This window comes from Salmo salar, chromosome ssa13 (assembly GCF_905237065.1).
Source record: "Salmo salar chromosome ssa13, Ssal_v3.1, whole genome shotgun sequence".
Taxonomy (NCBI): domain Eukaryota; kingdom Metazoa; phylum Chordata; class Actinopteri; order Salmoniformes; family Salmonidae; genus Salmo; species Salmo salar.
The window spans coordinates 100837643-100855525 of NC_059454.1; the positions used below are offsets into that span (position 1 = coordinate 100837643).

The 17883-nt window shown below is 43.5% G+C and overlaps 1 protein-coding gene across 8 annotated transcripts in view; it reads left to right on the forward strand.

The window, feature by feature from the left end:
* Nucleotides 1-17883, forward strand: part of LOC106568376 (rab GTPase-activating protein 1) — a 289542-nt gene that overhangs the window by 160298 nt on the left and 111361 nt on the right. For all 8 annotated transcript variants that reach the window (XM_045692525.1, XM_045692527.1, XM_045692524.1 and 5 more), the window contains 3 exons: nucleotides 4050-4193; nucleotides 6099-6140; nucleotides 9321-9449. In XM_045692525.1, coding sequence (XP_045548481.1) covers nucleotides 4050-4193; nucleotides 6099-6140; nucleotides 9321-9449 — 315 coding nt within the window. The remainder of the gene's footprint in view (nucleotides 1-4049; nucleotides 4194-6098; nucleotides 6141-9320; nucleotides 9450-17883) is intronic.

Below are 17883 nucleotides of genomic sequence, written 5' to 3' on the forward strand. Positions count from 1 at the left end.
AGAAATTGCAGCCCAAATAAATGCTTCACAGAGTTCAAGTAACAGACACATCTCAACATCAACTGTTCAGAGGAGACTGTGTGAATCAGGCCTTCATGGTCGATTGCTGCAAAGAAACCACTACTAAAGGACACCAATAAGAAGAAGAGACTTGCTTGGGCCAAGAAACACAAGCAATGGACATTAGACCTGTTGAAATGTGTCCTTTGGTCTGGAGTCGAAATTGGAGATTTTTTGTTCCAACTGCCGTGTCTTTGTGAGATGCGGTATGGGTGAATGGATGATCTCTACATGTGTATTTCCCACAGTAAAGCATGAAGGAGGAGGTGTTATGGTGTGGGGGTGCTTTGCTTGTGACACTGTCTGTGATTTATTTAGAATTCAGGGCACACTTAACCAGCGTGGCTACCACAGCATTCTGCAGCGATACGCCATCCCATCTGGTTTGGGCTTAGTGGGACTATCATTTGTTTTTCAACAGGTCAATGACCCAATACACCTCCAGGCTGTGTAAAGGCTATTTTACAAAGAAGGAGAGTGATAAGTGCTGCATCAGATGACCTGGCTTCCACAATCACCCGACCTCAACCAAATTGAGATGGTTTGGAATGAGTTGGACCGCAGAGTGAAGGAAAAGCAGCTAACAAGTCCTCAGCATATGTGGGAACTCCTTCAAGACTGTAGGAAAAGCATTCCAGGTGAAGCTGATTGAGAGAATGCCAAGAGTGTGCAAAGCTGTCATGAAGGCAAAGGGTGGCTACTTTGAAGCATCTCGAATATAACATATATTTTGATTTGTTTTTACACTTTTTTGGTTACTACATGATTCCATATGTGTTATTTTATAGTTTTGATGTCTTCACTATTATTCTACAATGTTGAAAATAGTACAAATAAAGAAAAACCCTTGAATGAGTAGGTGTTCTAAAACTTTTGACCGGTAGTATGCTTGGTATTTACATCTCAAAAATGATAAATGAATTTACCACAATTAATTTCAATAGAAAGTTAGCAGAAATAGATAAGATTCTGCAACTATGGAGAGGTAAACACTTGTCTATTTATGGAAAAATCACATTGATTAACTCTGGTCCTATCACAGTTTACTTATTTACCAATGGCACTGCCTACTCCAGATTTTTAAATCATATGAGCAAAAAATATTTCATTTTATTTGGAATGCTGAGCCAGACAAAATTAAACGTGCCTATTTATAAAATGAATATGAGTTTGGGGGGCTAAAATGATTTAAATATTTAAGCTTTAAACCTCTCACTAAAATATTCACTCATACATAAGTTTTACTTCAACCCAAAATGGAGATTTGATTATTAAATAGATTATTAAGAAAGGCTCATCCTTTGTTCAACATGGCCTTTTTACCTTTATGCCGATTATAACTTCTCATTTCTGACTAATTGAAAATGAAGATTTGTTTAAAGTATCACCCTTTCTTTAATAACAAGCCATACTAAACTGGTTACAATTTCAGTTTTATCCTCCAGAAAATATAGAACAAATATTACAACAAATGTTATGGTTAAACTCAAATATACTGATTAATAAAAAAAAATCTTTATGGACAGTTAAAAAAATTGTTTAATTATATTTATTAATGATATTATGAATAGAAACGGAGGAGTTATGTCACATATGGAATTATCGAAAATATATGGGAATATCTGCTCAATCCAAACTTACAACTGATTGCAACACTACCACAAAAATGGAGGAGGCAAGTGGAAAAGGGAGAAGGTAGGGAACTTGTTTGCCTGCCATATATTAAAGATACAAATTGGCTGAAAGGAACTGGCATCAATAGAAAAATATACAAGTTTCATTTGAGGACACAAATGTTGACATCTGCGCCATACAGGTTTGCAAAATAAATGGGAAGAGATTTTCTATGTACCGATTCCATGGCACATGGTTTATGAACTGGTACATAAAATTACACTTGATTCAATACTTACAGTTTTTCAATTTAAATTATTATATAAAATTCTTGCCACCAACAGAATACTATATATGTGGGGCATACAACAATGTCAGCTCTGTAGATTTTGTTGCGAAGAGACGGAATCAATAGATTACCGGCAACCAGAAATATATAAATGATATATAAATAAATCACCGGAAACCAGAAATATATAAATGATATATAAATAAATCACAGGCAACCAGAAATATATAAATGATATATAAATAAATCACAGGCAACCAGAAATATATAAATGATATATAAATAAATCACAGGCAACCAGAAATATATAAATGATATATAAATAAATCACCAGAAATATATAAATGATATATAAATAAATCACAGGCAACCAGAAATATATAAATGATATATAAATAAATCACCAGAAATATATAAATGATATATAAATAAATCACAGGCAACCAGAAATATATAAATGATATATAAATAAATCACAGGCAACCAGAAATATATAAATGATATATAAATAAATCACAGGCAACCAGAAATATATAAATGATATATAAATAAATCACAGGCAACCAGAAATATATAAATGATATATAAATAAATCACCAGAAATATATAAATGATATATAAATAAATCACAGGCAACCAGAAATATATAAATGATATATAAATAAATCACCAGAAATATATAAATGATATATAAATAAATCACAGGCAACCAGAAATATATAAATGATATATAAATAAATCACAGGCAACCAGAAAAGCAGCCTCTGGATGTAAGGTTTTCTACTTGGTTATAGCCTTGTACAGTTTGTTAAGTGCCAGTTATTTTTCTTTGTTAGAGCCAAATAGCCAATTTATATTTCTATACAATAACCAGAGCATTATTTGTTGAATTATTAGTGTGAAGCCATTATTGGAGATGAATACCCCCCTCATGGCCGGTGCAGTGGCTATGGGAGGAGGAAAGGTTATTTGAGGGAGGAAGTCGGGCCAACGAGGAGGAGTCTTGGTTGGACAGGGGAGCGGTATATTTTTTTGACGGCACTTGCTCGCACTTACATGATGTCTTGAATTTATTGCAAACAATAGCCTTCATTTATTACACTTATAAGTTATTAGAATTAGAGGAATTATAAGGAACATTTACGTTTTCCCATCTTTTATATTAGAAAGTCTAAGTTTTATATGCTTGAACGAAGAAGCATCCTTTTGTTTGTAAACTTGCAATCCGAAGTGTCACACTGCCATCATCTCTATGGACGTGCAGTAAAGCCTGTGGTGAGTGTGTGTCTGAAATAGCCTCTCTCTCGCCAGGGCAGTGGGCATATTTATTGGATGGATTAGAGAAAATATGCCATAACATTCTTGTCCTGCGGTCGAATGTATACAACAGTCACGATAACAGCTGAAAACTCTCGGAAGGTAGAAGGGTCAGCATTTGACCATCAGGTATTCCAAGACGGGTGAACAATGGGTCGACACTTCCACCGTGCTTGAGTCAGCACACCAGTTGTTGTTGATGAAAAAGCAAGCCCCTCCCCCCTGGATTTCCCCGACTCCACTGTCCTGTCGGCATGGTGAATGGAGAATCCATCAAGTTGGATAGCCATATCGTACCTTGTCCGAAAGCCGTGTTTTAGAAAAGCTGAGAATATTGCAGTTTCGAGAGTCCTGTTGGAAGCAAGAATGTAGGGAAGAGGTGGCCGTTCTCCCTTCGCCTTAATTTCGCCAGGATCCCCCATCTCTTGCCTGTAATGTCAGTGTTTCCTCTTGGGTAGCCCCAAAATTGGGTTGGAATTACAGAGAGCCCAGGGCAGATAAGTTGAAGTTGAAGCCGGAATTAAGGTAACTGCCGATCTGATGTTCAAAAGTTATTGTCGGTTGTAAGAAAGGATAGCGGATACATTTTGACAAAATGAAATACAAATAAATTACTAAAGAATCACAAAATAGCAAAGTTGGTTCAGAGCTTGCAACACGGAGGCCGTTCAATATGGAGCCATCTTCACATCTTCCGTGTGTGTGTGCTTGTGTCCTGCTGTTGTTCATGACTGTAATATAATGTTTTCTCTGTGTATTTTTCTAATAGGAGTACATCCCAGACCTGTATAACCACTTCCTGAATGTGGGTCTTGAGGCTCATATGTACGCCTCTCAGTGGTTCCTTACACTCTTCACAGCCAAGTTCCCCCTCTACATGGTGTTCCATATCATAGACCTGCTACTCTGTGAGGTATCCATCTCCCTAACCCCTATAACCTCACCCCTAACCCCTATACCCTCACCCCTAACCCCTATACCCTCACCCCTAACCCTATACCCTCACCCCTAACCCCTATAACCTCACCCCTAACCCCTATAACTTCACCCCTAACCCCTATAACCTCACCCCTAACCCCTATAACCTCACCCCTAACCCCTATACCCTCACCCCTAACCCCTATAACCTCACCCCTAACCCTATACCCTCACCCCTAACCCTATACCCTCACCCCTAACCCCTATACCCTCACCCCTAACCCCTATACCCTCACCCCTATACCCTCACCCCTAACCCCTATACCCTCACCCCTAACCCTGTACCCTCACCCCTAACACTGTACCCTCTCCCTAACCCCTATACCCACACCCCTAACCCCTATACCCTCACCCCTAACCCCTATAACCTCACCCCTAACCCTATACCCTAACCCCTATACCCTCACCCCTAACACTGTACCCTCTCCCTAAACCCTATACCCCTAGCCCTATACCCTCTCCCTAACCCCTATACCCTCTCCCTAACCCCTATACCCTCACCCCTAACCCCTATACCCTCACCCCTATACCCTCTCCCTAACCCATATACCCTAACCCCTATACCCTCATCCCTAACCCTATACCATCACCCCTAACCCCTATACCCTATACCGTAACCCTATACCGTCACCCCTATACCCTCGCCCTAACCCCTATACCCCTAACCCTATACCCTCTCCTTAACCCCTATACCCTCACCTCTAACCCCTATACCCTCACCCCAACCCCTATACCCTCTCCCTATACCCTAACCCCTATACCCTCACCCCTAACCCCTATACCCTATACCGTAACCCTATACCATAACCCTATACCGTCACCCCTATACCCTCGCCCTAACCCCTATACCCCTAACCCTATACCCTCTCCTTAACCCCTATACCCTCACCCCTAACCCCTATACCCTCACCCCAACCCCTATACCCTCTCCCTAACCCCTATACCCTCGCCCTAACCCCTATACCCTCGCCCTAACCCCTATACCCCTGACCCTATACCCTCTCCTTAACCCCTATACCCTCACCCCTAACCCCTATACCCTCACCCCAACCCCTATACCCTCTCCCTATACCCTAACCCCTATACCCTAACCCCTATACCCTCACCCCTATACCCTCACCCCTATACCCTCACCCCTAACCTCTATACCCTCACCCCTAACCCCTATACCCTCACCCCTAACCCATATACCCTAACCCCTATACCCTCTCCCTAACTCTATACCTTCACCCTTAACCCTATACCCTCTACCTAACCCCTATACCCTCACCCCTAGCCCTATACCCTCTCCCTAACCCCTATACCCTCACCCCTAACCCTATACCCTCACCCCTCTCTCTGCCCCCTTGGGGCCGCAAGTAGCCTAGTGGTTAGAGTGTTCGACTAGTAACCGAAAGGTTGCAAGATCGAATCCCCAAACGGACAAGGTAAACATCTGTCATTCTGCCCCTGAACAAGGCAGTTAAACCACTGTTCCTGGGCCGTCATTGAAAATAAGAATTTGTTCTTAACTGATTTGCCTAGTTAAATAAAGGTTAAATAAAATAAAACCCTCTCTGGCTTTCTACCCTCACTTCCTGTCTCTACGGCTTTCTACCCGCACTTCCTTTCTTTCTTTCTGAACTCAACCTCTCTCTCTCTGTGTCCCCCCAACCCTCTCCCTTCCTTCTACTTTGTGTTTCTCTACCAACCCTCTTCCTCCCTCTACTCTCTCTACCAACCTTCTCCGTCCCTCTATTGTCTCTCTCTACCAACCCTCTCCCTCTTTCTTTCCTGTCTCCCCCCTCTTACCTTACCCCTTCAGTAACTCATTGTCTCTCTTTTCTCTTCTCTGTCTCAGGGCATCAGTGTGATCTTCAATGTGGCTCTGGCTCTCCTGAAGGTAAGTAAGCCACCAGTCTCTTTGTACACACACTACATACAGTCGTGGCCAAAAGTTTTGAGAATGACACAAATATAAATTTTCACAAAGTTTGCTGCTTCAGTGTCTTTAGATATTTTTGTCAGATGTTACTATGGAATACTGAAGTATAATTACAAGCATTTCATAAGTGTCAAAAGCTTTTATTGACAATTACATGAAGTTGATGCAAAGAGTCAATATTTGCAGTGTTGACCCTTCTTTTTCAAGACCTCTGCAATCTGCCCTGGCATGCTGTCAATTAACTTCTGGGCCACATCCTGACTGATGGCAGCCCATTCTTGCATAATCAATGCTTGGAGTTTGTCAGAATTTGTAGGTTTTTGTTTGTCCACCCGACTCTTGAGGATTGACCACAAGTTCTCAATGGGATTAAGGTCTGGGGAGTTTCCTGGCCATGGACCCAAAATATCGATGTTTTGTTCTCCGAGCCACTTATTTATCTCTTTTGCCTTATGGCAAGGTGCTCCATCATGCTGTAAAAGGCATTGTTCGGCACCAAACTGTTCCTGGATGGTTGGAAGAAGTTGCTCTCGGAGGATGTGTTGGTACCATTCTTTATTCATGGCTGTGTTTTTAGGCAAAATTGTGAGTGAGCCCACTCCCTTGGCTGAGAAGTAACCCCACACATGAATGGTCTCAGGATGCTTTATTGTTGGCATGACACAGGACTGATGGTAGCGCTCACCTTGTCTTCTCCGGACAAGATTTTTTTCTGGATGCCCCAACAATCGGAAAGGGGATTCATCAGAGAAAATTATTTTACCCCAGTCCTCAGTAGTCCAATCCCTGCACCTTTTGCAGAATATCAGTCTGTCCCTGATGTTTTTCCTGGAGAGAAGTGTCTTCTTTGCTGCCCTTCTTGACACCAGGCCATCCTCCAAAAGTATTCGCCTCACTGTGCGTGCAGATGCACCCACACCTGCCTGCTGCCATTCCTGAGCAAGCTCTGTACTGGTGGTGCCCCGATCCCACAGCTGAATCAACTTTAGGAGACGGTCCTGGCGCTTGCTGGACTTTCTTGGGCGCCCTGAAGCCTTCTTCACAACAATTGAACCGCTCTCCTTGAAGTTCTTGATGATCCGATAAATGGTTGATTTAGGTGCAATCTTATTGGCAGCAATATCCTTGCCGTGAAGCCCTTTTTGTGCAAAGCAATGATGACGGCACGTGTTTCCTTGCAGGTAACCATGGTTGACAAAGGAAGAACAATGATTCCAAGCACTACCCTCTTTTGAAGCTTCCAAGCTGTTATTCGAACTCAATCAGCATGACAGAGTGATCTCCAGCCTTGTCCTCGTCAACACTCACACCTGTGTTAACGAGAGAATCACTGACATGATGTCATCTGGTCCTTTTGTGGCAGGGCTGAAATACAGTGGAAATGTTTTGGGGGATTCAGTTCATTTGCATGGCAAAGAGGGACTTTGCAATTAATTGCAATACATCTGATCACTCTTCATAACATTCTGGAGTATATGCAAATTGCCATCATACAAACGGAGGCAGCAGACTTTGTGAAAATTAATATTTGTGTCATTCTCAAAACTTTTGGCCACGACTGTACACACACACACTGCATGCACACACATACACACTACATACATACACATACACACTGGATGCACACACACACTACATACACACACACACACACACACACACACACACACTACACACACTACATACACATACACAGACATGCACACATAAATACACACACATACATACACACACACAAACACACACTACATACCCCCCCACACACACACACACACACACACACTCACAAACGAACACACTACATAGATACACACACTACATACATACACACACACTACATACACAGATACACACACACACACACACACACACACACACACACACTACATACTGTACACACACTACATACACACTACACACACTACATACATGCACACACATACACACTACATACATACACATACACACTGGATGCACACACACACACACACACTACATACATACACACACTACATACACATACACAGACATGCACACATAAATACACACACATACATACACACACACAAACACACACTACATACCCCCCCACGCACACACACACACACACACACTCACAAACGAACACACTACATAGATACACACACTACATACATACACACACACTACATACACAGATACACACACACACACACACACACACACACACACACACACACACACACACACACACACACACACACACACACACACACACACACACACTACATACTGTACACACTACATACTGTACACACACTACACACACACACACACACACACACACACACACACACACACACACACTACATACGTACACACACACACTACATACTGTACACACACTACACACACTACATAAACACACACACACACACACTACATACGTACACACACACATTACATACTGTACACACACACTACATACTGTACACACACACTGCATAGATACACACACACACTACATACTGTACATACACACACACACACACACACTACATAGATACCCACACTACATACTGTACACACACACTACATAGATAAACACTTACATACACACACACTACACACATGGTTCCTCCCTCTCTATTGTCTGTTCCTGACAGTAGTATAGATGGTAGACTGTGACTGAGGATTTACCAGAGCCTCTCTATTGTCTGTTCCTGACAGTAGTATAGATGGTAGACTGTGACTGAGGATTTACCAGAGCCTCTCTATTGTCTGTTCCTGACAGTAGTATAGATGGTAGACTGTGACTGAGGATTTACCAGAGCCTCTCTATTGTCTGTTCCTGACAGTAGTATAGATGGTAGATGTGACTGAGGATTTACCAGAGCCTCTCTATTGTCTGTTCCTGACAGTAGTATAGATGGTAGACTGTGACTGAGGATTTACCAGAGCCTCTCTATTGTCTGTTCCTGACAGTAGTATAGATGGTAGACTGTGACTGAGGATTTACCAGAGCCTCTCTATTGTCTGTTCCTGACAGTAGTATAGATGGTAGACTGTGACTGAGGGGGCCTTGGCTGGAAACGAGGATATCCCAGAGCATCTCTAGCTGGGACACATCTCTCTTTGTCTCTTCTCTCCTGCTTGTAGACCTCAAGGGAAGACCTGCTGGCAACAGACTTTGAGGGGGCGCTCAAGTTCTTCCGGGTCCCGGTTCCCAAACGCTACCGCTCAGAGGAGAACGCTAAGAAACTGATGGAGCTGGCCTGCAGCATGAAGGTACTACAATATTCACTGGCTGAAATGCTGCTTCTCCCTGCCTCTACGGTTTCCATGTTGAATCTACCCTGGCTAACTCTGTCATGTTGAATCTACCCTGGCTAACTCTGTCATGTTGAATCTACCCTGGCTAACTCTGTCATGTTGAATCTACCCTGGCTAACTCTGTCATGTTGAATCTACCCTGGCTAACTCTGTCATGTTGAATCTACCCTGGCTAACTCTGTCATGTTGAACCTACCCTGGCTAACTCTGTCATGTTGAATCTACCCTGGCTAACTCTGTCATGTTGAATCTACCCTGGCTAACTCTGTCATGTTGAATCTACCCTGGCTAACTCTGTCATGTTGAATCTACCCTGGCTAACTCTGTCATGTTGAATCTACCCTGGCTAACTCTGTCATGTTGAACCTACCCTGGCTAACTCTGTCATGTTGAATCTACCCTGGCTAACTCTGTCATGTTGAATCTACCCTGGCTAACTCTGTCATGTTGAACCTACCCTGGCTAACTCTGTCATGTTGAATCTACCCTGGCTAACTCTGTCATGTTGAATCTACCCTGGCTAACTCTGTCATGTTGAATCTACCCTGGCTAACTCTGTCATGTTGAATCTACCCTGGCTAACTCTGTCATGTTGAATCTACCCTGGCTAACTCTGTCATGTTGAACCTACCCTGGCTAACTCTGTCATGTTGAATCTACCCTGGCTAACTCTGTCATGTTGAATCTACCCTGGCTAACTCTGTCATGTTGAATCTACCCTGGCTAACTCTGTCATGTTGAATCTACCCTGGCTAACTCTGTCATGTTGTTTTCTCTTTTGTTTGAATCTACTCTGGTCAATTGAGTCACTTAATTTTGTCTTCGGTTTGTGTCTTGATTAGGGTTTGGTTTGCATACTGTACGAGGAAGTAACTGTGTGGCTGTACAGTAGAAACACACAAACAGTAAATTGGTTCAGAATTTAGTCCCTTTTAGAAGTTAATGAACATCTGGGTGAATTAGATTGAATGCATGGAGGGCATTCCTTCTTACTGGAAAATGAGTGGATCAATTACCAGTTATACATGAGGCTTTGATTCTAATGGAGCAATTTATATGCTTCAATAATGGGTGGAACTGGAAGCCTTCAGTACTGTATGACTGGAATTGAACACTACTCCTAAATAACCTGTGGAGGGCAGTGTTGAGCTGTAGTAGAAACTGTTAGCTACAGCCTGTGGATGAACTACTCCTAAATAACCTGTGGAGGGCAGTGTTGAGCTGTAGTAGAAACTGTTAGCTACAGCCTGTGGATGAACTACTCCTAAATAACCTGTGGAGGGCAGTGTTGAGCTGTAGTAGAAACTGTCAGCTACAGCCTGTGGATGAACTACTCCTAAATAACCTGTGGAAGGCAGTGTTGAGCTGTAGTAGAAACTGTCAGCTACAGCCTGTGGATGAACTACTCCTAAATAACCTGTGGAGGGCAGTGTTGAGCTGTAGTAGAAACTGTCAGCTACAGCCTGTGGATGAACTTATCTCCTGTGCTCTTTACTGACCTAGAAAGGCCCTAGTATTTTACATCTTATATGAATGTATCGAAATATTTGGAAATGGACTGCATCTAAAAACATCTGCAATAATTCTCTGACGTATTTGTCTAATCCCAAACGGCATACCTCTGCTCTGCCTGGACCTAGAAACTCTGGTGTGTGCTTAAACAGATTTATTTGTATCTAAATATTTTGAATTTGGACTGCATCTAAAACCTTTTTCTCAAAGGAGGTTGGCTTATCATAAACTACATTACATAACACATACAGTCCATTTGGTCAGATATGACCTGGGCCCTTGTCCTCTGATTCAGGCAGGTGTTCAGTTTGGCCAGCTGGCTATAGAACAGGCCTCTCTTGTCTCATGGGTTATATCTATATCATATAACACAACTGTCTACCATATCAATTGTGCTTTGTTTTTGTAATGGCAGTAATGATCACATGACCAGTAATTAAAGGGTATATTAGAACTTAGGTAGGCCGAGGGGTCAGGCCTGAGGTCATCCACCTTGGACATCTGACCTTTTTGACAGGTCTGGTCACCTGACCCTGCTCCCTGGTAGAAAGGCTGTTTTAGAGAAGGATAAGGATCTTAACTTCTCTAGGGCCAGTGGGACGATTTCGTCCCACCTACGTAACAGCCAGTGGAATCCCGTGGCGCGTTATTCAAATACCTTAGAAATGCTATTACTTCAATTTCTCAAACATATGACTATTTTACACCATTTTAAAGACAAGACTCTCGTTAATCTAACCACACTGTCCGATTTCAAAAAGGCTTTACAACGAAAGAAAAACATTAGATTATGTCAGCAGAGTACCCAGCCAGAAATAATCAGACACCCATTTTTCAAGCTAGCATATAATGTCACATAAACCCAAATCACAGCTAAATGCAGCACTAACCTTTGATGATCTTCATCAGATGACAATCTTAGGACATTGTTATACAATACATGCATGTTTTGTTCAATCAAGTTCATATTTATATCAAAAACCAGCTTTTTACATTAGCATGTGACATTCAGAACTAGCATACCCCCCGCAAACTTCCGGTGAATTTACTAAATTACTCACGATAAACGTTCACAAAAAACATAACAATTATTTTAAGAATTATAGATACAGAACTTCTCTATGCACTCGCTATGTCCGATTTTAAAATAGCTTTTCGGTGAAAGCACATTTTGCAATATTCTAAGTAGATAGCCCGGCATCACAGGGCTAGCTATTTAGACACCCAGCAAGTTTAGCCCTCACCAAAGTCCGATTTACTATAAGAAAAATGTTATTACCTTTGCTGTTCTTCGTCAGAATGCACTCCCAGGACTTCTACTTCAATAACAAATGTTGGTTTGGTTCAAAATAATCCATAGTTATATCCAAATAGCGGCGTTTTGTTTGTGCGTTCAAGACACTATCCGAAAGGGTAAAGAAGGGTGACGCGCCCGACGCGTTTCGTGACAAAAAATGTCTAAATATTCCATTACCGTACTTCGAAGCATGTCAACCGCTGTTTAAAATCCATTTTTATGCCATTTTTCTCGTAAAAAAGCGATAATATTCCGACCGGGAAATCGTGTTTTAGTACAAAGAGAGAGAAAATAAAAACATGGTGTCGCCCCGTGCACGCGCCTCAGTCTGATGGTCCTCTGATAGACCACTTACCAAAGGCGCTAATGTTTTTCAGCCAGGGGCTGGAATTACATCATTCAGCTTTTTCCCGGGTTCTGAGAGCCTATGGGAGCCGTAGGAAGTGTCACGTTACAGCAAAGATCCTAAGTTTTCAATAAACAGAGCCAAGAAGCCCAAGGAATGGTCAGAGAGGGCACTTCCTGTACAGAATCTTCTCAGGTTTTTGCCTGCCATATGAGTTCTGTTATACTCACAGACACCATTCAAACAGTTTTAGAAACTTTAGGGTGTTTTCTATCCAAAGCCAATAATTATATGCATATTCTAGTTTCTGGGCAGTAGTAATAACCAGATTAAATCGGATACGTTTTTTAACCGGCCGTGTAAATACTGCCCCCTAGCCCTATCAGGTTAAGGGCTGAGAGGTACAGCCAAGGTCCTCAGGGTGACACACAAACACACACACACACACTGAGATCATCAGTGTCACCAAGCTGTCACCAGAAATCTAATTCTGTCACTGCGGCGACCGCAAGGACAAAACAAAACCCAGAGCCAGGTGGCAGGATCTGAGAGGGGGGATCAGATTCCTTTCTCTTCTCAGCCTCCTGCATCTCCTCTCAGCCTCCTGCATCTCCTCTCAGCCGCCTGCCTCTCCTCTCAACCCCCTGCCTCTCCTCTCAACCCCCTGCCTCGCCTCTCCTCTTAGCCTCCTGCCTCGCCTCTCCTCTCAGCCTCCTGCCTCTCCTCTCAACCCCCTGCCTCTCCCCTCAACCCCCTGCCTCGCCTCTCCTCTCAGCCTCCTGCCTCGCCTCTCCCCTCAGCCTCCTGCCTCGCCTCTCCTCTCAGCCTCTCACCTCAGCCCCCTGCCTCTCCCCTCAGCCCCCTGCCTCTCCCCTCAGCCTCCTGCCTCTCCCCTCAGCCTCCTGCCTCTCCCCTCAGCCTCCTGCCTCTCCTCTCCTTTCAACCGCCTGCTTCCTCTCAGCCTCCTGTCTCTACTTTCCTCACAGCTCCCTGCCTCTCCTCTGAGCCTCCTGTCTCTCCTCGCAGCCTCCTGCCTCTACTCCTCTCCTCCTTCCTCCCCTCTCTTCTCCTCTCAGCCCCCTGCTCCTCTCTCTTCTGCTCCTCTCTCCTCTCCTTCTCTCTTATTTTCTACTCTCTATTAGAGGTCGACCGATTATGATTTTTTTTCAACGCCGATTATTGGAGGGCCAAAAAGGCCGGTGCCGATTAATCTGCCAATTTTTTTTTATTATTATTTTTTTTTTTCTTCTTTCATTTGTAATAATGACAATTACAACAATACTGAATGAACACTTATTTTAACTTAATATAATACATCAATACTATCAATTTAGCCTCAAATAAATAATGAAACATGTTCAATTTGGTTTAAATAATGCAAAAACAAAGTGTTGGAGAAGAAAGTAAAAGTGCAATATGCGCCATGTAAAAAAGCTAACGTTTAAGTTCCTTGCTCAGAACATGAGAACATATGAAAGCTGGTGGTTCCTTTTAACATGAGTCTTCAATATTCCCAGGTAAGAAGTTTTAGGTTGTAGTTATTATAGGAATTATAGGACTATTTCTCTCTATACGATTTGTATTTCATATACCTTTGACTATTGGATGTTCTTATAGGCACTTTAGTATTGCCAGTGTAACAGTATAGCTTCCGTCCCTCTCCTCGCTCCTACCTGGGCTCGAACCAGGAACACACCGACAACAGCCACCCTCGAAGCAGCGTTACTCATGCAGAGCAAGGGGAACAACTACTCCAAGTCTCAGAGCGAGTGACGTTTGAAACGCTATTAGCACGCACCTGCTAACTAGCTAGCCATTTCACATCAGTTACACCAGCCTAATCTTGGGAGTTGATAGGCTTGAAGTCATAAACAGCGCAATGCTTGAAGCACAGCGAAGAGCTGCTGGCAAAACACACGAAGGTGCTGTTTGAATGAATGCTTACAAGCCTGCTGCTGCCTACCATCGCTCAGTCAGACTGCTCTATCAAATATCAAATCATAGACTTAATTATAACATAATAACACACAGAAATACGAGCCTTAGGTCATTTATATGGTAAAATCCGGAAACTATCATTTCGAAAATGAAACGTTTATTATTTCAGTGAAATATGGAACCGGTCCGTATTTTATCTAACGGGTGGCATCCATAAGTCTAAATATTCCTGTTACATTGCACAACCTTCAATGTTATGTCATAATTATGTACAATTCTGGCAAATTAATTATGGCCTTTGTTAGGAATAAATGGACTTAACACAGTCCGCAATGAGCCAGGCGGCCCAAACTGCTGTATATACCCTGACTGCTTGCACGGAACGCTAGAGAAGTGACACAAATTCATGTTAGCAGGCAATATTAACTAAATATGCAGGTTTAAAAATATATACTTGTGTATTGATTTTAAAGAAAGGCATTGATGTTTATGGTTAGGTACATTGGTGCAACGACAGTGCTTTTTTCGCAAATGCGCTTGTTAAATCATCACCTGTTTGTCGAAGTAGGCTGTGATTCGATGAGAAATTAACAGGCACCGCATCGATTATATGCAACAAAGGACACGTTAGATAAACTAGTAATATCATCAACCATGTGTAGTTAACTAGTGATTATGTTAAGATTGATCGTTTTTTATAAGACAAGTTTAATGCTAGCTAGCAACTTACCTTGGCTTCTTGCTGCCCTCACGTAACAGGTAGTCAGCCTTCCATGCAGGCTCCTCGTGGAGTGCAATGTAAGGCAGGTGGTTAGAGCGTTGGACTAGTAACCGGAAGGTTGCAAAAACTAATCCCGGAATCCCCCCTGAACAAGGCAATTAACCCCCGTTCCTAGGCCGTCATTGAAAATAAGAATGTGTTCTTAATCTGACTTGCCTAGTTAAATAAAGGTGTAAAATTTTTTTTTTTAATCGGCAATTCGGTGGCCAAAAATACCAATTACCGATTGTTATGAAAACTTGAAATCGGCCCTAATTAATCGGCCATTCCGATTAATCGGTCGACCGCTACTCTCTACCACCCTGTTCTGCCCAGGAGCTCTACCAGTCTCCCACTGAGCTACCTTACATCACTGGTAGATTAGCATTGAGGTAATGTTTGGATTACTCTACTTTAGTCAGTACAAGCTACTTTACAGAGGCAAGCAGGTATTACAGTAATATTAGTCCCTCCTTTAGTCCCAGGGACTTTACTCTGCTCAGAATCAACTAGTTGTTTTCTACTGTGGTTTCTGTAAGAGAGAGGTGTACAGCATAGCCACTGTTTATTGGCAGTACACACCCATACACATAGTCTGTATAGTGCATACACAGTGAAACACACACATAGTCTGTATAGTGCATACACAGTGAAACACACACATAGTCTGTATAGTGCATACACAGTGAAACACACACATAGTCTGTATAGTGCATACACAGTGAAACACACACATAGTCTGTATAGTGCATACACAGTGAAACACACACATAGTCTGTATAGTGCATACACAGTGAAACACACACACACATCCTTCCTTTTTTGTAAGCACTGTAGTTGTGTGGTTGTGCAGTTCTATAAATGTACTTAGTTCCTGTGTGTGTGTGTGTGTGTGTGTGTGTGTGTGTGTGTGTGTGTGTGTGTGTGTGTGTGTGTGTGTGTGTGTGTGGTTTATATAGCGCTCTGGTGAAGGATTAGAGATTAACTCTAACAACAGACACACACACACACACACACACGCACAGAGCTTCATTGTTTTTCAAACAGCCGTGGAGAGAGGGAATTTTTCTCTCTCGCTCAACTGCTACAGTCGACTACTTGGCCCTTTCAGTAGATCATGCGAATGTGATAGTGTGGGAATTCAGTTCTAGCTTACAAAATAAGTTCTCTCACAAATAAACAAAAACAGTTTTGGAATTTGAAAATGCAATTTTTATTCAAGCTTTATATAATGATCACATGTACACAAACACACTGTTTAGTGCACACAGGTTATTTCATCAGCACGTTGGAAGTCTTTGGAGTGTCTCCAAGTCTTTCTGTTCTGCTCTGATGGCTTCTCTAACAGCAGCTGTGGCACTGGGACAGCAGCTGTGGGACTGGGACAGCAGCTGTGGCACTGGGACAGCAGCTGTGGCACTGGGACAGCAGCTGTGGCACTGGGACAGCAGCTGTGGCACTGGGACAGCAGCTGTGGCACTGGGACAGCAGCTGTGGGACTGGGACAGCAGCTGTGGCACTGGGACAGCAGCTGTGGGACTGGGACAGCAGCTGTGGCACTGGGACAGCAGCTGTGGCACTGGGACAGCAGCTGTGGGACTGGGACAGCAGCTGTAGCACTGGGACAGCAGCTGTGGCACTGGGACAGCAGCTGTGGCACTGGGACAGCAGCTGTGGCACTGGGACAGCAGCTGTGGCACTGGGACAGCAGCTGTAGCACTGGGACAGCAGCTGTGGGACTGGGACAGCAGCTGTGGGACTGGGACAGCAGCTGTGGCACTGGGACAGCAGCTGTGGCACTGGGACAGCAGCTGTAGCACTGGGACAGATTGAGTCTCTGTCTAGATGGGCACCTCCTGACTTCAACCCTCTAATTTTATCACAGTGCCTGCCTGCCGTTCTGTCTCAACCTCACTGTGGACTGTGGACCCGCCTAAACCTCATTTGCCCTAAAACGCACACACTCACATACACACATTCAAATATTGAAGGCTAGCATTAAAAGTCAGGTAGGCTGTGCTGTTCCAGATACAAACATACCCACTAGCTCCTGAGCCATGATAGCAGGGGTGTCAGTAATGTAGCCAGGTTACCCACTATAGCTGAATCTACAGTCATCACTGGGTTCATTATGGACCGCTCCTCCACAACAGACCCAGTTCTGTACTGTGGTCTGAGCCGGAGGAAATCACAGCCGGCTAAATAGATCTCATTTACAACGAGCTGCCTGCTGGAGAAAGAGCATATTTACACCCCTGCACACACACACACACACACACACACACACACACACACACACACACACACACACACACACACTCACACACGGACAGATGGGGGACAGAGGGACAGACGGAGGGACGGACGGACGGAGGGACAGACGGACGGACGGAGGGACAGACGGACGGACGGAGGGACAGACGGACGGACGGGGGGACAGACAGACAGACGGGGGACAGACGGAGGGACGGACGGAGGGACAGACGGAGGGACAGACGGGGGACAGACGGGCGGACAGGCGGGGACAGACGGAGGG